At 38.8% G+C, this 24,416-nt stretch overlaps 1 protein-coding gene across 5 annotated transcripts in view; it reads left to right on the top strand.

Moving 5' to 3' along the window:
- FHL2 (four and a half LIM domains 2) overlaps positions 1-24,416 on the top strand; it is a 111,335-nt gene that overhangs the window by 65,759 nt on the left and 21,160 nt on the right. For all 5 annotated transcript variants that reach the window (XM_072621762.1, XM_072621760.1, XM_072621758.1 and 2 more), the window contains exons 2-3: positions 36-215; positions 23,328-23,502. In XM_072621762.1, coding sequence (XP_072477863.1) covers positions 60-215; positions 23,328-23,502 — 331 coding nt within the window. In that variant the 5' untranslated portion in view covers positions 36-59. The remainder of the gene's footprint in view (positions 1-35; positions 216-23,327; positions 23,503-24,416) is intronic.

Raw genomic sequence — 24,416 nt, 5'->3', positions numbered from 1 at the left:
CATTAATGGGGCTTTGAATTTTTTCCTTTTGACAGGTTAGTGGAAACCAAGGTGTCAAAATGACTGAGCGTTTTGATTGCCACCACTGCAATGAATCCCTCTTTGGAAAGAAATATATCCTGAGAGAAGAGGATCCCTACTGTGTGAAGTGCTTTGAGAGCCTGTACTCCAACATATGTGAGGAGTGCAAGAAACCCATTGGCTGTGATTGCAAGGTACCTTAGCCCAACAGAGACTGAACTGAACGAATTAGTTCTTTGGGCCAATCACCATAGAATATTATTTGCTATTCTCTTTTTTATATGTAGAATTATCTCTCTAGCCAGGCTGTAATATTATAGAAGACAAGGATCAACTCATATTTCATCTCTTTTCTCCCTAGCACCTAACTTGGTGTTGGGTACATAGAACACATAGAAATTATTGAGTTGGAAGAGACTTTAATGATCATCTAGCCTAATTCCCTCACTTTACAGATGAGGAAACTGAGGCCCAAGGAGTTGCTCAAGATCACACAGGCAGTAAGCAGCAGAAACATACAAATTTGACCCTATTCCTTAAAATCCTTCAGGCTAAGAATACTGATTATCCAATTTGAACTTTCCAGAGGTTTTGACCCAAGTAAAACTGGTTCTAACTAAAACTTATGGAATTTCATATACCTTTCCCTATGACTAAAAACTTTAGGGGAGTGTCATTATATGTCCCCTAAGGCTATAAATACCAAGTTCACCTATGGGCAGAGGGAAAGGTGTGTATCATTAGATAATTCAAATATTTTTCTTAGCTTCTTTTATCGAGCTGTTCCTAGGAAAGACAATTCTAACAGGATTGTCTCATTGCCTTCTGCTGCTACATGTTGGATGACAAAAGAGCAAAAAATCCCTCTCTTCCCTGCCCCCAACTCCCATGCACAGGAAGTCTTGTGAAGAAAATGGGATGAGGAATGTGCAGCATGGCCCTTTTTACGTCTCATGAAACCAAACTACAGCAATGCAGCTTTTGGCCACAGCACAAGAGTGAGATGCCAAGTATAAAAGAGACAAAACTGAACAGTAGTACTGTGTAAACTCTGAAGGGTTCAGAGGTTTAGAGACAGCAAAAATTAGCTGACCTAGCTCATCTGAAAAAGCGATTTCTCTTCTGTCCATTGCCGGACATCTCTCCCTAGTGTTTAATGAGAGTTCTTGTACCCTTTCTCAATAAATCAATCCACAAGTAGGTTATTAAATGGCTCTTTTGTGTGCTAGGTATTGGAGATACAAGTACAAGGAACAACTGACTACCCCTGCTCTCAATGAGCTTACATCTTAGTAGGGGAGATAACCAGTATATCTACAAATTTACACTGTATAATATATGCTGAATCAATAAAAACATATCGAAAGTAACCAAATATGGTGGCTGTTGGGAGGGAGGGTACTAGCAGTTGGGGGATCAGGAAAGGTTTCACGCAGAAGATGGTATTTAAGATATCTTAAAGAAAGGAAGAAGTAGATTCCAGGCATTTGGGACAAGTCACTGCCAAGGCATGTTCACACTTATAAAAAGGCCAGTCCTCTTCCTTCCTCTCAACAATGTCACCAGTTTTCTATAATGTATTTCCTCTGCACATCTTATGGAACCTTCTTTATTGAGTTCCCAATATGGAAATTTCAGGGTTTTTTTTTAAAATATACAATGGGCTAAAACTCCAGTAAAGTTTCCTGAGACAACTCAAATAGCTGAGAAGTCCATCAGTGTGAAAGTGCAGCTCTTTAGAAATAAGAGTTATAGATATTTGGGGCTAGTCTCCCTTGGCCAGTGAATACATGAAAAAAACTGAAATAACTTTCCTTTTCTTGAGAATATGAGTTAGTTAAAAGTCTCTTTAAACCAGTAATCCTTCAAGAAATGTTTTATGTGTTAATGATCAAAAATCCCATCGAACTGAGCCAAAATCAACAAGTCTTTACCAAAGTCAGGAATTAATCAGCCTGAACTTTTCAACTTGGATTTAGAGGTCTTAGAAATGTGTTTTATTATTCAATGTGATTTTCTATATTTTAAAACAAAAAGAAATCAATGGGGCTAGACCACCCAGTTTGGGGAATTTTAAATATTAAAGGTGTTTGGGGGAGGGTATTTTTAGATGTTAAAAGTGAATAAAATTAATTGGAGGAGGAAGAGAGAATTTAGTGCTAGAGAAAAAATGGTCTGGTTTTTTTTCCCAGGAAGTGAAGCAAAAGCTCCTGGCAAGACACCCAGCAGAGCAATTGAACTGATAAATCTGGTTTGCAGTTCTATTTTCTTAAAATAATGACAGCTCACAGATCTCTTTCCCCCCTCCCCAGCCCTAAGCAGTGTGTGCATACAATTAAAAAAAGCATCCACAAGTCTGAAGGAAGCTAATTTTGATGTACAGACTTGAGTGGGGGTCAGTTAAGTCGGTCTACCAGCATTTATTAAGCACCTACTATTTGCTGGTTGTTGTGCTAAGCACTGCGGATCCAAAAAGAGGCAAAAGACAGTCTTTGCTGTCATGGAGGTTACGTAGTCTAACGGGAAACAGTATGAAAACAACTGTATGTAAATAAAATATATAAGGGATAAATTAGAAGTAGTCTCTGAGGGAGGGCACTAAGATTAAGGAGCACCGGGAACGATTTATTGTAGAAAGGGTAATTTTAAATGAGATTAGGAAGCCAGAGAAGCTAGGAACACAGATGAGGAGGAAGAGTGTTTCAGGCAGGAGGGACAGCCAGGAAAATGCTTGGAGTTGAGAGATGGAGTATAGTGCTCTAGCACACAAGGAAGCAGTGTCACTGGAAGAATGAGCAGAAAGGAAGAGTGTAAGAAGATTGAGAAGGTAAGAAATGACCAGATAATAAAGAGCTTTAAGGGTCAAACAGGGAGTTTTATATTTGGTCTTGGAGACTATAGGGAGTCAGTGGAGGTTATTGAATGGAGTGGGGGGAGATGATAGGGTCAGACTTGTGCTTAGAAAAGTCAGTTTGATAGCTGAGTGAAGGCTAGGTCATAGTGGGGAGAGACTTGACACAGGGAGACCAGTCAGCAGGCTACTGCAATAATCTGAGCATGAGATGATGAGAGTCTGCCTACACCAGGGTGGTGGCAATGTCAGAGGAAGGAAGGGGGTGTATAGGAGAGGTGTTATGAAGGCATAAATGACAGATTTTGTCAACTGATTGGATATGGGAGAGTCAAAAAGAGTCAAAGATTATATCCATGAGACAGGGTGATGGGGAGGATAATGGTACCTCTTATAGTAACAGGAAAGTTGGGAGGGAGAAGGACCTTGGGGTGGGGGAAGATAGGTAATTTTGGACATATTGAATTTGAAAGAATGGTTTGAGATTTCTTACAGGTAGTTGGAGATGCAAGACTGGAGCTCAGAAGAGAGGTTAGAGCTGAGTAAATGTAGCTGGGAATTACCTGCATTGAGATGACAACTGAGGCAATGAGATGTGATGATATCACCAAGTTATGAAGATAAAAATGGTGATGCTTGGCCACTCAACAGGAAGGCTGAGAGAAAGCAAGGAGTTGAGCATGACATCTAGATTGTGAACCTAAGTTACTGGGAGGGTTGTGATGCTCTCTACAGTAGTAGGAAGTTAGGAAGAAGGGACAGTCAGAGGGAAATAATCACAAATTCAGTTTTAGATATTTTCAAGATGTCTGATAGGTAATTGGAGATGCAAGATTGCAGAGGGAGAGGCTTCCAAATTTGTGTGTCTTATCCTTATTCCTATATGCTCAATGTATGTCTCTGTGAGTTCCTTAAGCATATTCTATATTACTACAATGTAATTATGGTATTTTAATTAAGTAATTATAATTAATATAATCATTATATTAATTACATACATTAATAGAGAGGCATTGCAGTGTAGTGAATAAAGAATAGATCTTGGATTCAGGAAGACCTGTGCTCAAATTCTGCCCTCAAATATATGCTGGCTGCAAATTACTTTACTTTTCAAGGCCCTAGGCAACTAAAATTTGAAGCTGCAGAGATGGGGCCAGTCTTTAGTGGTGGAAGGCATTTCCTCATCAGGAGATCCCCGTATTAAAGAAATCACAGGTCGTGTCTTGTGCTCAACTCTGAGAAAATACAGAAATGTTCTTAAAGGAAAGGTCTCTTGTTTTTCTGAACTGGGGCAGGCAGTAATGGTGATAAGGGCTTTGCCATTTACCCGCAGAAACATGGACTCTACAAGGCTTTGTTGTCACTAGTAATAGGGCTCTTGTTGACTGACTGACCACCAATTTCATTGATACTTTCACAAAAGAGAAGCTGGGAAATGAAAGAATGGGACTGAAGCAGGCAGATCATAAGCATCCATTAAGGGAAGGGAATAAATATTTACATAGAGTCTAATTGTGGGCTAAAAACTGTACTAAGCACTTTTTTTTTTACCACTATTCTCTCATTTGATTCTCATAAAAATCCTTGGAGGTTTATCATTCCTATTTTACAGTTGGGAAAACTGAGGCAAGCAGAGATTAAGAGACTTGCTTAATCACACAGCTAGTAAGTATGAGGCCAGATCTGATCTCAAATCTGTCCTAACTTCAGGCTCAGCACTCTCTCCACTGCACCACCAGCTGGCTATGATTGCTATGGCATGCAAAGAAACAATTTTTTTTTATGAAGAAGCTGGAGGAGACACTATATGAATAACTGGGTATGGTTGTTCAGTCCTATCCAACTCTTCATGACACAATATGGGATTTTCTTGGCAAAGATACCAAATTGGTTTGCCATTTTCTTCTTCAATGGATTAAGGCAAACAGAGATTAAATGACTTGCCCAGGGTTACACAGCTAGTACATGTCTAAGGCCTAATTTGAACTCAGGTCTTCCTGACTCCAGGCCCAACACTCTATTCATTGATGCCTAGCTGCATCCAAATAACTAGGCGGTGTTGATTGTCCTTCAATTTCAAAGAGGATCAGAGACATCATAGGTGATGTCTTCACTTGCATGTGAATTGGATTTCACTGAGGTAACATTGCACAGTCATAGAAGTCCAGAGGCAAGACAAAAGCTAGGACAACTGGCACTGGCCGAGGAAACAGTGGATGACCGTGGCCTCCACAGTACCTACTTCAGCCATTTCATTGTTCCAACAAATTGTTCTCACCTTAGCAGGGCAGTCTTCACATGCTTCGGGTAGATATCCCCCAACTCACCAGCACATTTGAGACCCATGAGTTACCCTCCAATCCTGGTTTAGTCCATCTGCCAAAATAGTTTTACCAGGGTGTGGTCACTGTGCATGCTGCTGAGAGCTGGGTGAAGGTGGACACCAAAAGTGAGTGAACAGCCCTCACACCAGAGGTCCTAATATTCCTGAACACCCCACACAACCCAAATAACTAGGTTTATAGAAGTTACAATAGGAAGTAAACAGAAAGGTAATCTAGGAGAGGGGGAAGATCTGCTGGAGGTGGGGTTTGAGTTGAGTCTTGAAAGAAACCAAAAAAACTAAGCAGGCTAAGTAACTACTGTTACTATTACTAACAGTAATTCCAGGGAGGACTAATGGGCAGCTCCAGATGAGTTTAGCAAAATAGTGAGAACACCAGCCCTCCAAGATCTAATCCTAACTTCGAGTTTCTATACCCTCTAGCCCTGAGAGAGGCACTATAAAGTCAAACCTTTACCCAAGATTGCTATGAAGAAAAAATAATAAGGGAGAAACCCTTTACAATTCAAGACTAGCATGGAGGCTGTCACTGAAGGGAGCCTACACAGAGGTGTTTGTTCAGAGTTATGACTGGGGTTGATTTTCAAGGCTGAAGTAATAGCCTCTGCTTGGGTCTAACTTGAGAGATGCTTTGTAAAAGGTAACCATTGTCCCTGAGGGCTTTCTCAGACAATGGCAGCTTGGCTGCAGAAATGACATCCAATATGTTTCTAAAATGTCATTCTTTATAGCACTCTAGTTAACTTAGTGGGGGGAGGGAAACAGAAAATGTCATTATTAATAATAAAAGTTGGCATGAGAACATCCAACTATAAAAATTATTAATATGAGGGTCACTGATTAGGAAAGTCCCTGTCAATTTGAGTTCCCAGTCAACTTAGTGAGATTACAGGACATGAGGCTTTACAGGTATTTGAGGGGCATCTTCATGGAGAATGAAGACATATGCTGGACAGTATCTGGCTAAAAAGACAGCTAGGTGGTGCAATGGATACAGCCTTGGACCTGGAGTCAGGATTCCTGAGTTGAAATTCAGCCTCAGACACTTCCTAGCTAGCTGTTTGGCCCTGGGCAAGTCATTTAACCTTGTTTGCTCAGTTTCCTCATATGTAAAATGAGCCAGAGAAGGAAATGGCAAACCATTCTAGCATCTTTGTCAAGAAAACCCCAAGTAGGTCAATAAGAGTATAGACACTACTGAAACAACTGAACATCTGGCTGAAAAGACAAAATTGTTGAATGGATCCCAGAGCTGCCTCTAAGATTACTGGTTGGCTGGAACTAGGGGACAGACACAAAGATGCTAGGGGGTCATCTCTCTCAGTGCTCTTTAAGATCACAGAACAGTTTTTACTGACTCTCTCTTGGACTTCTATCTCACACTCAGAAGACAGATCAGTGAGCAGCAGAGCAGACTCCGTCTTTGAGGGGATTAGCTGAGGGGGAAGGAAACAGGTTCATGCTCAATTAGCTCTCCTCAGGAACAGTGAAAGGTTGCCTTGGGGCAGAGGAACATAGGAGTTGCCTATATTTGTATGTGATCCAAGAGAAAAGATTGTGAGAGTGGGCTTTCCCAGCTCAAGAAATGGTATCCATCTGCAGAAGCAGATGTGCATATTCTGACTTGGTCTGAGGAGAGAGCCCCAGGCTTGGACATTGTCTCATGGGTGACCTCAGATTCAAGAGTTTCAAAGCTTGAGAGCTCAGAGATTGGACCTTGCAGAGAGAGAAGGGGATTTCTTGCTGTACTCACCTAGTTGTCAGGCATTATTTTGTTTGGAAAGTAAAGGCAGTAGGTATTCTGATTTTGTTGTTTAGTCATCTTTCAGTCATGTCCAACTCTTTGTGACCCCATTTGAGATTTTCTTGGCAAAGATACTGGAGTGACTTGTCATTTCCTTCTCCAGCTCATTTTACAGATGAGGAAACTGAGGCAAACAGCATGAACTGACTTGCCCAGGGTCACACAGCCAGTAAGTGTCTAAGGTGTGTGAAGTCATGTCTTCCTGACTCCAGGACAGGCATTCTATTCACTGCACCTCTAAAGAGCCATTCAGATAGGGAAGGTCTAATGGCAAAGGCATACTTGTTCAGCAACCCCAAACTATATTCCTCCTTCTGACTGGAATCCAAACCACAGTCTGATGCTAGCCAGCTGTGAGGAAATATGTAGGAAATGTGTACCCCTGTAGGAGAGTGAGGTATCAACTAGAATGTCAAAGAACTGCTGTGGTGGTAAAGTCTATTTTAATCCCTTTATAAAGTGAGCTAACAGGCAAAGTGTTTCGTGTGTTACTGAATCTGAACCTAGGTTCCTTTGAGACCTTTGCATCTTCAGCATTGTCTGTCAGAGGAGGTAAAGATTCTGGTACCCAGATGCCTTTAAATACTTATATAGGATCGGTTACCCACCAGTGGAAAAGCCTAGAAATGAGTTCTAGCACAAGTATAATAGGAAATTTTCCTAGAGAAACTCCAGGTGGGAAGCAATAAGCCAAGGGCAGATCACGATCCTTTTGGAGGCCAGCTCCAGAGACAGAACTTGGTCAATTCAAGCCTAGAATCTTGAGAAAGTCCTGGAACATGGATTACATTAGTTTAATATTTATAAAATTATTGATGGTTGGATAAAAAAAAAACTTTCAAAGTCTTATAACTGAAGACGAGAGCACGTGCAGCACTCAAAACCAGTACATATCTTTTGCTTTTTTTAAGATTACCTCTTACTTGTCATGGTATAGGGACTAAGCCTGTGATTCTATTAGTAAAGAGAACTCGCAGATGACGAAACTTCCTTTATCAATGCCGGTCACTACCACCTCCTCTGAGATTTGTGGTTTTAGAGAATTGCCCAGAGGCCTCAGAGGTTAAGTTTAAAAATCATTGCTCTTTTCCAGAGAAATAGATATGGGTAAAACTCTACATTCTCAACTTGGAAGCAGTTAGGTGGTATGCTGAAGAAGGCATTGGTCTTGGAATCAAGAAGACCTAAGTTTGAATTCTGCCTCAAACGCTTACCAGCCGGGACCCTGGGCAAGTTATTTAACTTCTATCTGCCTGTTTCCTCATCTACAAAATGGAGACAATAATTGCACCTACCTGTCAGGGTTGTTGTGAGAATCAGATGAGGGAATATATGTAAAGTATTTTGTAAACTTTAAAACGCTACATAAGTAATAACAATAGTTATTATAATAGGCACAATAATAATATAATTACAATAAAATAATAAGATATAGTGGTAATGGTTAATATCACTGTTATTAATTTCTCCGTTGATTTTTGCTAACTCTCACTCCTGCATTCTTAATCAACAATCTAGCACTTCTATTCATTTGGTGAAAGTATTTCTACATTCTCAAAAAATAATAATTGATCTCTCCAGGAATTTACTAGTAATATTTGAATACCTGTGATATAATTAGCACCAAATATACAGTAAACATATTTGTATCTTTCCTTACAAAAGAATAGGTTATGAAAAGGAGAAGAAAAAGTGTTAAAGCAATATTCAATATTTGGAAACGAAAGAGATTGGGGGGAGATCTGATTGGAGTCAGAATACTGGGTCTCAAAGTCTGATCGTATCTCCCTGAGGCTTCCATTTTCTCATCTATAAAATGGAGCTGGGCTAGCTAGAAGGGAAGAGGAGAGGGAAAGTGGACAAGCTGACTTGTTGACAAGTTGATCCTGTTTAACTCTTTGTCTGAAATTAGGGCATAATGTCCTCTTCAGTTCACACCAGAGTCTGGTTAATCCTAAATCATTAACTTTGTTAACTGGATCAGCCGTTCTCAGAGACAAGGGTGCTGCATATCAAATTCAAGTGAGAAGCCTTTCCCATATCTTGAAATATTTCTGAAATGAAAAATTCTGAAATTTGGGAGGGGAATTTGGTCCCAATCTTGTTAAATTATCAGTATTCTTCTCTGAATTTAATAGATTTCTATGAGTACGAAATTTGTTTTAGTATTTTTTCCAGTGGACTAAGAGGTTTTAAAAGTATCCTTTTCTGGCTATCTATCTACACACACACACACACACACACACACACACACACACACACACACACACACACACATAGCATATACACATATATACTTACACACACACTATATACACTCACACACACACGCACATGTATCTAGGATAGTTTAAATTCCTTCAAGATGAATAAATGATTATAAAATTCAGAGACAGTTAGGTACCTCTGTTAGAGATAATAATAGCACCAATCTCATGGAGTCAGTTTCAAGATCAAACGCAGTAACATATATAAAGCACTCTGCAGACCTTAAAGATCTATATAAATACTAATTATTGTTATTTAGGCAGATAGACGGCCTAGTGGGTAGGGCATTGAATTGGGAGTCAGGAAGATCTGAGTTCAAATACTGCTTCAACGTGTAATAGCCATGTGACCCTGGGCAAGCCACTTAGTCTAGACTTAATCAGACTGATTTGTAAGATAAGCACCTAACCCAGGGTTTTCTGAGGCTCAAATGAGTTAACATATGAAATGCTCTATGAGCCTTAAAGCATCGTGTAAACGCTGGCTGTTCATTATTGCCAAAGCTTAAAGCTGCAAGGATGGCATCTTTTTGTAAATTTACCCTGGTGTGTAGCACAGTGGGTGTTTGGTGAACAGGGACCAGGCCCCAGGCGTTGGAGACTCTCACCGTGTAGGTTGGCACCTTCTCTGCAGTTAACAGATTTAGAAGAGGGGTTCTTAACCTTTTTTGTGTCATGGACCCCTTTGTCAATCTGGTAAAGTTGGTGGACCCTCTCAGAATAACGTGTTTAAATTCATAAAATACAAGAAAGCCAGGGGCTACTGAGAATGAAATATATACATGCATACACATATACACACATGTATGTGCATTTATACATATATATGAACACATGGGCATATTTTTCCCACTCATGTTCTCTGGCAGAAGACTTAAAATCTATCCATAGACTCAGGTTAAGAACACCAATTATGGGGTAACGAGATGTTCAGTGGATAAAGCACCAGTCCTGGAGTCAGGAGGACTTGAGTTCAAATTTGACCTCAGACACTTACTAGCTGTGTGACCCTGGGCAAGTCACTTAACCCCAATTGCCTCAACAGAAAAAGAAATAAGAATACCAATTATACCAAATTGTTTAGAACACTGAGAAATTAAATGACTTGCCCAGGTTTACACTGCTAGTATATATGTTAGAAGCAGGACTTCAACCCAGGTCTTAAAGTCTCTAAGGCCAGCTCTTTAGGATCCTGCACCATGCTGATGGACTTGGATGAAGTTAATTTAAGTAAAACAGCAGTAAAATCTCAGACCAGTTACTGTAGGCAGCAGAAAGAGAGTTTGGGAAGGAGTCTTTCCCTGATAAATAGTAAGATAATTTTTACCTAGGCACGTTTCACGCACATGTACACCTATGTATTTAATTTTGATCTTCTTTTGCCTTATTATTTTTAGATTATTTTGGGGAGTCACAATGCTAAAATCCGGCTTTGCAGATTGAAATTATGATGCCTTGGCATTGTCAACGTCAACTCCAGAACATGAATAAAGCAGACAAGTATTTAGTGCCTATCTTTTCCTTTCAAGGTCTTCTGTGATTTCATTTTTCTTATGGCATCTCCAAAAATGGAATTCCAGTAGGAAGCAGCTGATCTAGAAGCATTACTTTACATAGTCTTCTAGACGCAGCTGTTGGTGCCAGATGTTACAATGGATAGACCCCTGGGCCTGGCGTCAGGAAATTCTGGGTTCACATCCAAGCCCTTAGACATTTAGTAACTGTATGACCCTGGGCAAGTAACTTAACTTCTGTTTGCCTTTCCTCGTCTATAAAATGGGGATTATAATAGTACCTACCTTATAGGGTTGGTGGGAAATAATTTACAAAGCATTTAGCAAAGCACACAAGTAAGTACTATAAAAATGTTTGTTTCCCTCTTTTTCTTCCCTTCTAATGAGAGTACAAATTTAGAATCATTTAGGTATAGGAAAATAGGATGAGCTGTTTTGAATAGATAAAATAGGTTTTTTCATGTTTAGTTCTAAAAGGTGTTTATCCTATTGGATGGACTTAAATTTTATGTGAAAAGCCCTCATTTTTTACCAAATTTTCAAAAAAAAGTTAAACTTTTCTTCCTACTCTATTTTTTTTATAATGCAATCTACTCATTAATTATCTTGGTTCAAATTATTTCAATAAAATTAAGAACTTCATAGAACTTTTTTACAACACAAATTGAAAGGTCATAATAAAAATAACATAACTGATATTTATTAACAAAATCTTCACTGATGGCATTTGTACAGGATCTTTTTAATTTTAGGGTAGGAATTTAACCCGTGACTTAATTAGCATAGGGAGTTTCCAGAGGAACTTCCTCTATCAATGCAGTTTAGGATCTTCTCCATAATATATGTTGTTGTTCAATTGTTTTCAGTCATGCCTGACTCTTTGTGATCCCATGCGGGGTTTTCTTGGCAAAGATACCGGAATAGTTTGCCATTTCCTTCTCCAGCTCATTTTACAGATGAGGAAACTGAGGCAGACAGGGTCGCACAGCTAGTAAGTGTCTGAGACCACATTTAAACCCCAAAAGACGTGTCTTCCAGACTCCAGGCCCAACACTGTATCCACCGTACCACCTAGCTGCCCTTTCATACTGTATAATCTCAGACAATTGTGACAGCACTAACAGGGTAAATGATTTGCTCAGAGTTATTTAGTATGTTTCAGAGGCAGAATTTATACCTAGATCTTTTTGGCTCCAGGGCCAACTCACTATCTAGTACTTGATATTGCCACTTTATTTTTATGTAGTCAAAATTATCTATTTTTATTATTTCATTATCTATTTTTCATCTCTGTTCATTGTTTGGTAAGAATTCTCTCTTGCTATAGTTGTGTTCTCTTCTAATTTGTTTATGTTTGGTTATGGTGTGACTCTTCATAATCAGGTCATATATGCATTTTAGTCATACTATGGTATATGTTATAAGATATTGTTCTAAATCTAACTTTTGCCAAACCCTTTTCCAATTTTCCCAACTGTCCTTATTCAATCGCTTCCCCTAGTGATTTATGCTATTCAGATATTGGACTATGGTGTTAACTGGCTTCCATTTCTTGATTTCTCTTCTCATCTATTTTCCTATTTTTTTAACCAACACTAAATACTTTTTGATAGTTACTGCTTTCTAATTTTTTTGAATGTATTTCTCTAATTTATTTGATGGAGCATTGAATACATCATGGGGCCTGGAATCAGGAAGATTCATCTTCATGAATTTAAATCTGGCCTTAGACCTTATTAGCTGTGTGACCTTGGGTAAGTCCCTCTACACTGTTTGCCTCATCTGTAAAATTAGCTGGAGAAGGAAAGGGGAAGCCACTCTAGTATCTTTGCTGAGAAAATCCCAAAAGAGGGTCACCAAGAGTCAGATACACCTGAAAACAACAAAAATACTATTGTAAGTGTATTCATATTCTCTTAAGATTCTAGATCTTTTGTTCTTCCAAATTAATTTTGCTAGTCTATTCTAAAAAAAAAAAAAGTAACCTATCAGTAATTTGATCGGTACGTTACTAAGTCTGTAAATTGATACAGATAGCATTGTCGTTTTATTCTACGAGCTGGCGCCAGCCATGGGTAGTAAGTGTTCTGTTATTTAACCCTTCCTTTACTCCCCTCAAAGAGTTTTATGGTTGTATTTCTATAACCTTGTGTGTTTCTCAATAGGGCAACTCCCTACCATTTTTATAATTTAGAGTTAGTTTTTTCTTTTACTGAAATTTCTCTTACTTGTCCCTGGGTATTATTAGTAACTGTGTAGAAATGCTGATTTTTTTATGACTTTATTTTGTAGCCTATGATCTTCCTGCAGTCAATTATCAAGAAACAAGCTTTTAAACACCTGCTATGTATCAGAAACTGCGCCAGTCTCTGAGGCTACACGGAATGAAATAATCTACTTAGATTCTATCGGGGAGGAAAGAGAGGGACAATGTATAAATGTAAAATAAACAGAAGATAGTTATGAAGGGAGAGCACAAGCACTGGAGAATGGGGAGATGGAAGGAGAAATGCCTAATGAAGAAAGTGATGCTTGAACTTTGTCTTGAAGGCAGGAAAAGGTTTTATGAGACAGAATTGAGGAGGGAGTGAAGAGGTATATACCTGGTGGGGTAGGGGTGGAACCCAGTGCAAAAACATGCAGGTGGGGGGAGTGTTGTGTGTGAATAACAATGAGAAGGACTGTTTGACTGGATCACAGAGAGTAGGAAAGGAAGTCATATAAAATGAGGCTGGGGCCTGATATTGGGTGATTCAGTATAAGCTGTCAGAACCCTCTCCAATTCTGTGCTGGAAGATTGAGGAGAGAATCACGTTTGAGCATCTGCCCTGTGACAAGCACATCAGCTAAAGAAATCTGGCAGAGATTACTGGGAAACAACAACAGGGACAGTTTGAATCTTAGAAGAGCTTCATTTCTAGAATTATTTTCAAACAACTGAAAGAAAGAATAGGGAAAAGGTGATCAAAGGCTCACTGACCATCAGACTGTCACCACTGGAACTAACTTCAGAGACTATCTAATTCAACACATTCCTAAACAGGAATCCGGGTCATCCATCCATGGAGGCAGGGAGGCCATGCCACTTCTGTATAATTCCAATTTAGGTGTTGTTGTTCAGTCATTTCCAACTCTTTATGACCCCATTTGGAGTTTTCTTCTCAAAGATACTGCAGTGGTTTGCTGTTTCCTTCTTGAGCTCATATTACAGATAACGAAATGAGGCAAACAGGGTTAAGTGACTTGCCCAGAGTCACACAGCTAGTGTCTGAGGCTGTATTTGAACTCAGGAAGATGAGTTTTCCTGATTCCAGACCCAGTACCACTTAGCTGCCCCAGTGTTTCTTTATATCAAGACTAAAGCTGTTTTTTGCAACTTCTACCCAATGTTGCAAAGAGCTGAGAAACACACACCTTTTCTGCATGGTTCCTTTCAGACACTCAAAGATGACCATTATTCTTCCTCCCCCAAGTGTTGTCTTCTGTAGAATAAATATCCCCAATTTTATCTCATATGACATATACCTCCCCCCCCCCCAAACCTGACCATCCTGGGTGCCTTTCTCTGGCTGCTCTCCAGCTTGTCAATATAATTTTAAAAATAAGGTCCCCAACAAGTGAACTGAATACAATGCTCTAATTATAGTCTGTCCAGGATAGAGTATAGAACATGATGACCTTCTCCTTAGTCTTGAGAAGTATAATTCTCTTTAATAAAAAGTTAAGATCACAATAATGTTTTGGCTGTCATCTTGCACTGTTGATTTCTTGGGCCCATAGAGTACTAACCACCAATCCCCAAAATCTTTTTCGATGAATTTCTGTCTACCAGATCTTCATTTTCCCTTGTTGGATGAAGGAGAAGGCAACATTTTACTCTCCCAAATCAAATGCTTTTTAAAAAATAATGAATAAAACCTAAGGACAGAATGATCATGTACTCTGGGTACCTTTCAGGCAATTGTATAACTAAGGATATATTTGTTGTAGAATACTGTTTATGAAAGTCTGTCTACTCTCCTGAGATCATTGGTTGACCTTTGGTTGGTATAAATGTAGATAATTCTCACATGGATTTTGAAGAGATAGGAAGTTAGTACAGGGGTGGGGGACCTGTGACCTTGAGGCTACATATGGCCCTGTAGGTCTTCAAGTGTGGCCCTCTGACTGAATCCAAACTTCACAGAACAAATCCCTTTAATAAAAGAATTTGTTCTGTAGAACTTGGACTCGGTCAAAGGCCTCACCCAAGGACTCAGAAGGCCACGAGTGGTCTCGAAGTCACAGGTTCCCCACCCCTCGTAGTTTTAGATGTTTTCTGGCAGCGTTTTTGGAGGCATAATAATGACCTCCACAATTTCTTCCTAGCATTTGATACTTTCCCTTTTTATAGTTATTTTAAATATCTATCCCTCAAAACTGTGTCTCCCTCATAACATATCCCACCTCTGGTCTACTCTAGTGTTCTTCTCATCTTTCTTTTCTTTAGCATCATTTCTACTTCTTTGAACATTTCAGATGTTGTCGTAGGAGAGTCCAAATTTAATAGTTCCACTGTAGATGACCCTACATTTAGGCCTGTTAAAATTCACCTTATTTAATCTAATTGGCCCAGTATTAGGGCCTGTAGAGTTCTTTTTGGATTCTGACCACATGACCTAAAGTGAAAGCTGTCCCTTCTAGAGTTGTGTCATCTGTAAATTTGATAATTATATCAACTGTAGTTTTATCTATGCCATTGATAAAAATGTTAAACAGCATAGGGCCTGCCCCAGATCTCTGGGACCCTCCATTAGAGACTTCTTTCCAAGTTGCATCAGATCATTAATAAAAAGCCTTTGGATCTGACCAAATCATTTTTAAGCCATTCTGATTTTCTAAATGGGAAATCCCCTGTTAAATCCCTTGCTAAAGTCCAAGTAAGCTATAACTACAGCATTTTCTGATTGAATAACTTTGTGAGCAAAATAAATAAGGATTAACATGGTTTGTACTCGGTGAAACCCTACTGACTGTCTCTTATAAATCAAGGCTTTCTTTCCTAGATGTTCCCTAACCATTCCATTCACATGCTCAAAATTTTTGCCTGAAATTTATATCAAACTCATTGGTCTCAAATCAGAAGTCTGGATTCAAATCTTAGCAATATTATCTACCAGCTGAGTGGCTTTGAGCAGGACATGTACCCTTTCTCAGTCTTATTGTTCTCATTTGTACAATGGGGATGGTGATACCTGTCCCACTCACTCCACAAGGTTGTTTGGAGATCCAATGTAATAAGGTATTTAAAAGCACTTAGTATATTGTTGTTCAGTAGTTTCAGTCATATCCAACTCTTTGTGACCCCATTTTGGGGTTTTCTTGACAAAGGTACTGGAGTAGCTTGCCATTTCCTTCTCCAACTCATTTTACAGATCAGAAAACTGAGGCAAACAGGGTTAAGTGACTTGCCCAGGATCAGAGAGCTAGTAAGCGTCTGAGATGGCATAAACTCAGGTCTTCCTAACTCTAGACCCAGTACTCTATCCACCTAGCTGCCCAGGAGTGATGATACCTCACGTCACTTCACTTCAGAAGGTTGTTACAGAGATCCAAAGTAATGATGTATAAAGAAGCATTTAGTAGACACTAAAATTCTGTAGAAATGAAAGAACCATGAACTAATTTTTCTCTAGGCACTCAAGAGGAAAGACAAACCTATTAAATTCATCTCCCCATGTATATAAGTATTCACCCTAAACTGTTCCTGCAGTGGTTGCTGGGGACAAAAGAAGTAAGACAAGCTACCATGATAAAATCCTTATGGTTTTCAGCTTGTATAATGTTTTGCTTGGAGGTTCTTTCTCAAAAATTTTTGAAGTTCAGCCTAAAAAGGCAAAATCCCTTGAACTTCTATTTATTTTTCCTTTTTTTTCCCGTAGTAATAACTTGTGTCCCTGGTCTCTGCATGAGGTTTACCCTCTGAGCTGAGTAGCTAACATGTATAAACAAACCAGCATCAAAAGATGCAAATCATTAACATTTCTTCCCCTTTTCCCCCCTCCTTGTGGGTTTCTCATCTCATGCTAGGGGATGAGTCACTGGATGTGAAAAACATTTTGGTGTTTTTCCACCATGGTGTGGACAGTACTTTATCAGGTGACGTGATGAGCATGGAAGAAACAGCTGAGTGACTGAAGAGAAATTTTTCATTTGGTCTACTTTAATCAAGATCTCAAGTCCTGTTTTTTGGTCAGAGAAGGCAAGGTAGTACAGTGGAAAGAACCTCTGGACTTGGAGCCAGGGGAAATGCCCTTTCTGGCACTGTTACTGCCTGTGTGACTCTGAGCAAGTCACTAACCCTGGCTGGGTTTCAGCTCCTTTCATCTGTCAAAAAAAGGGGATGGAGTAGATGGCCTATAAGATCACTTTAAACTTACAACCCATTCTTTGAAGATGTTTAGTTAGGCTTCTTAAATGACCAAAGAAAGCCAAGAAAGAAAAATGAAACACAGTGGTTTCAGTTTTAATGATAGCAGCCATATACTTAAAGCTAAAAGGGACTTTAGGGATCATCTAATTCAGCACCTCTCCTCTCACCCCACTTTTGTGCAGATGGAGGGAACAGACCACTAAGCTTAATGGACTAAGTGGCAAAAAATTTGAACCTTTGACCTAGGTCTTTGCCTCTTAATCCTGTGTTCCACAGCCAGCATTGAAATAACACTTTAAAATCTGCAAAATAATTTACCAATATTCTTGTGACAACCCGGGGAGGTAGGTACTATTATTATCTTCATTTTTCAGAGAAGGAAATTGAGGCAGACAGGTTATGGAACTTGCTCAGAGTCACATATCTAAGAAGAGTCTGAGGCAGTATTTGCACTCAGATCTTCCTGAATTCCAAGTTCAATGAACCACTTAGGTTCTCCATTTGTTGCTGCTTTTCATTCATTTCAGTTGTGTCTGACTCCTCATGACCCCTTTTAAGGTTTTCTTGGGAAAGATACTGTAGTGGTTTGCCATTTCTTTGTCCAGATCATTTTACAGATGAGGAAACTGAGGCAAATAGGGTTAAGTAACTTGCCCAAGGTCACACAACAGGTAAGTCTCTGAGGCTGGATGTTAGGATCTTCCTGACTCCAAGTCTAGAGTTCTGCCTACTGCACAACCAGGCTTCCCATTACATTGATATTAATATAATGAAATGAAAGAATAAGGGAAGGCTGTGAAGTGAGAATCCCAGACTTGAACTGGCAATTGGAGGAAATTAAATTAGCAATGGAAGCAAGATAAGTATAATTAAGGTCCTTTTCACTTGAGGCAGAAAACAGTTGAGCAGGGCAGGAAAGCAGCAGCACTGAGAAAGGAAAGTCCAGCAGTAAAGCAGGCTGGGATCAGAAGGACAGAGGACAGTCTGAAAAAACCCATTCCTAGGTCCCTGAGGAGTTCGAGGGGTAAAAGCTTCTGGGAAAGTGGGGAAAAGTATATTCTCTAATATTAGGATCCTGAGGGAAAGCTTCTATCACCATGCTTTTTTTATGGCTCGGTAAGAAGTAACTTAAATGCATATATGATCATGGACTTCATCTGCAGTCATACTGCCTCAGAAAGATGGAAGCTTGGGTCCCTTCTGCATGACTAGCCACAGAATGTCATATTTCACAATTGGCACTTACTAATTAGAAAGCAGTACTAGAACGAGGGAAGAAAACTTGGTGTATTCAACTTGACCAAATAACAATATGACAGCCAAGCAGAGGTGCTCGGCAAGAGTACTGAAGAGCAAACACATTAAATACATGCTATCAAAGAGGCCAGAGAGAGGGTGGGAGTTGTCTGTAATACTACTGAGTCTCTGATCTTTTACCATCTTTTTTTTTTTTTTTTAATGGCTCAAAGAGAAGGAACTAGGAAAAGCAGAGAACCAAGGAAAGACCAAATGGGCATTTTCCATTTTATCACACCCTCTTGTGATGATAAACTAGAGCTATTTTGTAGCTCATTTCCCCAAAATTCATTCGTATTCTGAAGTCTATACCTATAGAATGCATAGTCAGCTGGGAAAGATAGAAAGCTATCTTTTTCCCCCTCTTATCAGGAGTCTGAATCAAATTTTGATTGCTGCCAAAAGAAATCTACCTAGGGAAAGAGTGAATAATTGAACACTATTTGTATGTGTTGTGGTTGGGGGGAGAAGTTGTAGCAGAAAACAACCCACATACCCATCTTATCCAGAAAATCAAATAGCAAGCTTAGGAGATAGGGAGAATTGTAGGTGAGGCCAGTGGGGAAGACAAGGAAAAAAAATAACAAGAAATGTGTACCTGTTTTGCATGTCATGGAAGATAATAAAGACATAGCCTGTCTTTCCATTTTCCAGAACACCAATATCAGTTTTAGACAAACAAAAACAACTCCTCCCAATTGGATCTAACTTACATTTTTCTTTTAAAAGATAGAAAAGCAAAAAGATTGCTCCCCTGAGAGTGACTGGTTTTTTTTTTCAATTTGCTTTGTTAACAGGGGGAGGGGAATGAATTGAATGAATTGTTGCAGAATGTGATATTGAAAAGTTTAAGATTTTAGTTGTTTCTGAACTTTGGAATGGTACAACACAGAGTTCATCATGCAAAACCATTTTGGAAGAAGAAAAGAGAAATATGAACATCAGGTCATGATGATAACATGCAGATAAAGGAAAATACCTGTGAGGGTTTCTTCCTACACACATAGGATAGATGAGGGCAGGACCCAAGCTACCTGAAATATCTTCTGAGTAGATAGAGGTCTGTTGATGTGTTATGGTCCATGACTGCCGAAGGAGTTTGTATTCATCTCCCTTTGGTAAAATATCACATTGTATCATGATGTTCCAAATTTCTAGCCCACCATGGTTTTATTGTTTGTGGTAGAAGGAGCAAGGACCAGGTGCTTCACCATGTTTTCTTTCTACTTCTCATGATACGTGATACTTTTATTGATCTCAAAGAAACCCCGAGTATGCAGGAGATAACTGAGATCCAGACAAGAAGATACATCAAACAGTAAACATTTGCTGAGTGCTTTTTATGTGTCAGGAATTGTGTTAGGTGCTATGTTTGCAAATACAAATATAAAACAGTTCCCTGCCCACAAGGAGCTTAAATTCTACTAGAGGTGGTACAGTATGTTCACAGATAAAAATATAAAGGATTTATACAAAATAAAAGCAAAGTGACTGGGGAGGGGCACATCAACCACTATAGGGAAAACCAAGAAGGGTCTCTTGAAGGTGGTTCATCCTTCATTCTGGATGAGGACCAGTGACATCTCTTGCAGGAGGTCACATTAGAGCTGAGCCTTGAAGGGATTTAGGGATCCCAAGAGGGGGAAGCACTGTAGGTATGAGGCATAGCCTTTGCAAAGGTGCAAAGAGACATCATGAAAACAAAATGTCTACAAAAATGCTTTGGTACAGGTCATCTCATCAAACTCCTTCCAACTCTTGGGTAAAACAGGTTTCCAACCAAAGTGGGAAGAAGGAAAATGTGAAAATCAAGACCTTGACTTATCCTTTCACATATATGTCCGTATATATATAATTGTTGGGTAATGGATTTGTTCCTTTAATTTTTTTGGTACAGACTTATGATTTTGTTGGTTTAACTAATATATGGTGGGGACACAATGCAGCCTGATAGTCATCTGTCACACAGACTATTAGATTAAAGATTAAAGTGATTTGCTAAGGGTCACATAGCTAGTACGTATCACAGGTAAGATATGAACCCAGGTTTTCTTGACTCCAAGGCTAGCCATCTATGCAGTACAGCACACTTCACAGGTATCTAGAAAGGAAGTAGAGGTGAAGGGATAGTACTGTGATTTCAGTGGTTATAGAGACCTTCTCATTCTTCCTGAAGCTTCTTCTATCCGTGTGGATTGAGCATTACCTGGCAGAGAAATTGCCTTGCTCATAGTAATACAGACTGTATGTGTCAGAAACTGGACTTAATCCAGCATCTTCCTCATTCAGAAGCCAATTCTTCATCTGGGAACACACACTGCTATAGCTAAAATATGCATCAGTTATTTGCAAAGTGTTAACATTGTCCAAATTGCTTGAACCAAGCCAAATTGTAAGTGAAAAGCAAACCAAATGACATGAGTTTAATTTATCTTGATCAATAGATCTGTGATTTCTTTGGTACAGTGCCCCCAGGACCAATGCTGTTCCCTACATTTCCATGCCTACCTAAATAGACAGTCTTCATGAATTTAGGACTGAAAAAAGTCATAAACTGATGGCCAAACCTCTGTAAATAAGCCTTTGGTCTGAGCTATAGACAGTAATGGATTTGGCTTAGTTTATATCTCATCAAGATAATCCTGTTCTGATTTGGGGTCCACAGCCTCATCCAAATTCATGTTCTGGTCTCCAAATCAGTGCAATTCAACATTTTATACTCTAACATTTTCTCCCCAGCAATTCGTAGATCTGTATGCAACCTCAGAGACCTACATTTGAGATAGCTGAGGCTGAGGCTGAGGGAGGCAAAGTAGTGTCAGAGGCTGGATTTAAGTCGTCTTAATTCAGAGCCATCCTCTTTTTCACCATGCCTAGATGACTTCTGCTTCTGAGAGAGGTAGGGAAAGTAGGTTGTTTTGGGGTACCTTCTTGCACATGGCTGTTTCTCCACATGCTTCCTATTAACAATTTTCAGTAACAAATACCTTGAGAAGAATATTTTTGACAGGCAGCCTTAATTTGCACAGTCCTACTGCCTAATAGCTTGGGTCGCCTAGGAAACAAAGCATCATGGGGAGAACTTGCCTCTAGTTCATAATTTTGTCTCTTCTTCAATACTAAATAGTTTCTGATCAGTTGTGAATAAAAATCCAAAGGGAAAAATAATGTAAAAAATTGTAATCAATCATAACAGGAAGATAGGACAGAATTGTATCTAATTTTTGGATTATGCATTAGCTCTCTCAAGATGCTAGAAAGCAATTTAGTAAATTACCTTCACTTTTTGGTCCCAAAGAACTTTACTGGTCCTTCCAAATATGAAAAATGCATTCTTAATTGTCATTCATCATCAGGGGTGTTATCCATCATGAAGAATGATACATTATGTTTACTTTAAAAAAAAAATGAGACTCCTAAGCAAAATGCTGCCTCTTTTTCTATAGTGTCACAAAAATCCAATTAAGGTGCTATTTGATTTTTAAATTTTAAATTAAAATTAAAATAAATTATTTTTTCAATTAGCAAACATTTATTTTCTCTACTTCCCTACCCATACCCATTTTTTAAAAAAATGAAAAGTAAAGCAAACTGTCTATAGCTCAGACCAGAGGCTTATTTACAGAGGTTTGGCCATCAGTTTATGACTTTTTTTCAGTCCTAAATTCATGAAGACTGTCTATTTAGGTAGGCATGGAAATGTAGGGAACAGCATTGGTCCTGGGGGCACTGTACCAAAGAAATCACAGATCTATTGATCAAGATAAATTAAACTCATGTCATTTGGTTTGCTTTTCACTTACAATTCGGTTTCGTTCAAGCAATTTGGAAAATGTTAACACTTTGCAAATAATTGATGCTTATTTTATTTATTGTAATAAATAAGCATAGTCAAGAAAAATAAATTCCTGTATGGACAATGTCAAAAATGTATGTCTCATTCTGCATCTTCAATTCCTTACTTCTTTGTAACAGGTGGCTAGCATCCTTCATCACTGATCCCCTAGAATGGTGATTGGTCACTGTACTGGTCAGAGTTAGGGTGCTATTTCAAATGCACACAAAAATGAACAATTTTACCCTCTCTTCAGCAGTCAGGCAGGGCAAAATTCAGAAATAACATCAATGTCTGTCCTGATACTGGACATTTGATTGTTTTACACTGTATGTTTTCACCATAAACCCTAGTTAGGGTGTTTAGATTTATGGGAATGGGAGGATAAGAGAGGTTGTTGGAGGCAGGGTGGGTTAAGTAATAGGAGGGCAAGGTAGGAAGTAGAAGTAGAGGAGTCAGGAGGAATAGGAAATAAGAGATATGCCAAACATTAAAACAAAAATTAGCAACAGAATCTGTTAGGGAAAGCACATGTTCATATATGTATATATATGTATATATGTATATGTGCATGTATATATCTACATATCAATATAAACATGCTCAATTGAAGCCTGGGGAGGAAGGGGGAAAAAAGAACAAAGTAAAACGTGTACAACATAGAGCAAAGGAAAAGCTACAAGGAAGCAAAGAAAACAAGGACAGCTCTCCACGTGATGTTTATAGGCTTTCTTGAAATGGAAATTTATTGCTTTTTATTTTGAATGCTCTCTTACTTTCTGTTGTGCACATGATGTTTTTGCTTTTCTTATTTTATATTAAAGTTTTAATATATAAGTTTATAATATGTTTCTTTTTCTTTTCTTATTGTATATATGAATTAAAAAAAAAAAAAAGGAATTATGCCCAGATGTCTTTAGGGTTCCTTGACTTTTAATTCTGCCAAATATTCACCATTTCCTTTGTGGTTTGGGATTCTGCAGGATCTGTCCTACAAGGATCGGCACTGGCATGAGAGCTGCTTTCACTGCTTCCAATGCAAGAACTCTCTGGTGGACAAGCCTTTTGCTGCCAAAGACGAGCATCTTCTTTGTACTGAATGTTACTCCAATGAGTACTCTTCCAAATGCTCGGAGTGCAAGAAGACAATCATGCCAGGTCAGAACATGTTGCTTTCTATTTCAGAAAAGGGATTAAAATAAAATAAATGAATGCCACAAAGAATGGTTCTAGTAATCCTAACATTTTGCCCTTGTATGAAAGTAGCACTTTGCATTTGCCTTTGGTGGAGGGCTATGTGCTGATTGACTAGTTACAGTTTGCTTAACGGTTTTTTGATTACAGAGAAGTAGTTAAAGCAGCCGAAAACCCAGCTAGGTTGTACTGAGTCATGCTTTTTAGATGCAGTACCTTTGTTTAATGGGTGTATACTTTGTATATACCTAAAGGAATGATTCTATCAAGCAACTAACTCTCGAGCACAAGCCATCTCAATGCATCTTCATCATCAGTGTACAAGTTGTTTTCTTTCTTTTATCCTCCACTAACAATTGAATTTTGAGGATGGAATCATATGTTTATTGATGGGGAAGAAAGTACCTTGAGAGTGGTCAGGTAAGAAGAAGCTGATAGAATTGTATGGAGATGGGAGGAAGGAACCCATTTTCCCCCAAAATCATTATTACTGTGTGAGAGCCCAATTCAAAGTCAAGAAGAGTGGTTTCCAATACTACCCATAACATATACTGGCTTCATGACTCTGAACAAGTCACTTAACATCTCGATGTACTAGGCACGTCTCTAAGACTGCTAGTTGGAGAGAAGCTGCCAATGTGAATTGGGAAGTTTACTCCCCTGAGAGTTTGCTAATAAATGAAACTGCGGTCCCTATCACCATTTCTATATAAATTATACCAAAATAGACTAGATTTTCAGACTTATAATAAAAATCAGAGCAAATTTTGTAAACCTTAGGATCATAAGGAGGCTTAAGAAATCATCTCATTTGTACTCCTGCCTTTGGTCAGTAAACATCAAAATCAAATCTATAAAAAATAGACCAGAAATAATCA

This window comes from Notamacropus eugenii, chromosome 6, assembly GCF_028372415.1.
Source record: "Notamacropus eugenii isolate mMacEug1 chromosome 6, mMacEug1.pri_v2, whole genome shotgun sequence".
NCBI classification, from domain to species: domain Eukaryota; kingdom Metazoa; phylum Chordata; class Mammalia; order Diprotodontia; family Macropodidae; genus Notamacropus; species Notamacropus eugenii.
The sequence above is the reverse complement of the archived record's forward strand: the minus strand, read 5'-3'. Positions and strand labels throughout refer to the sequence as shown.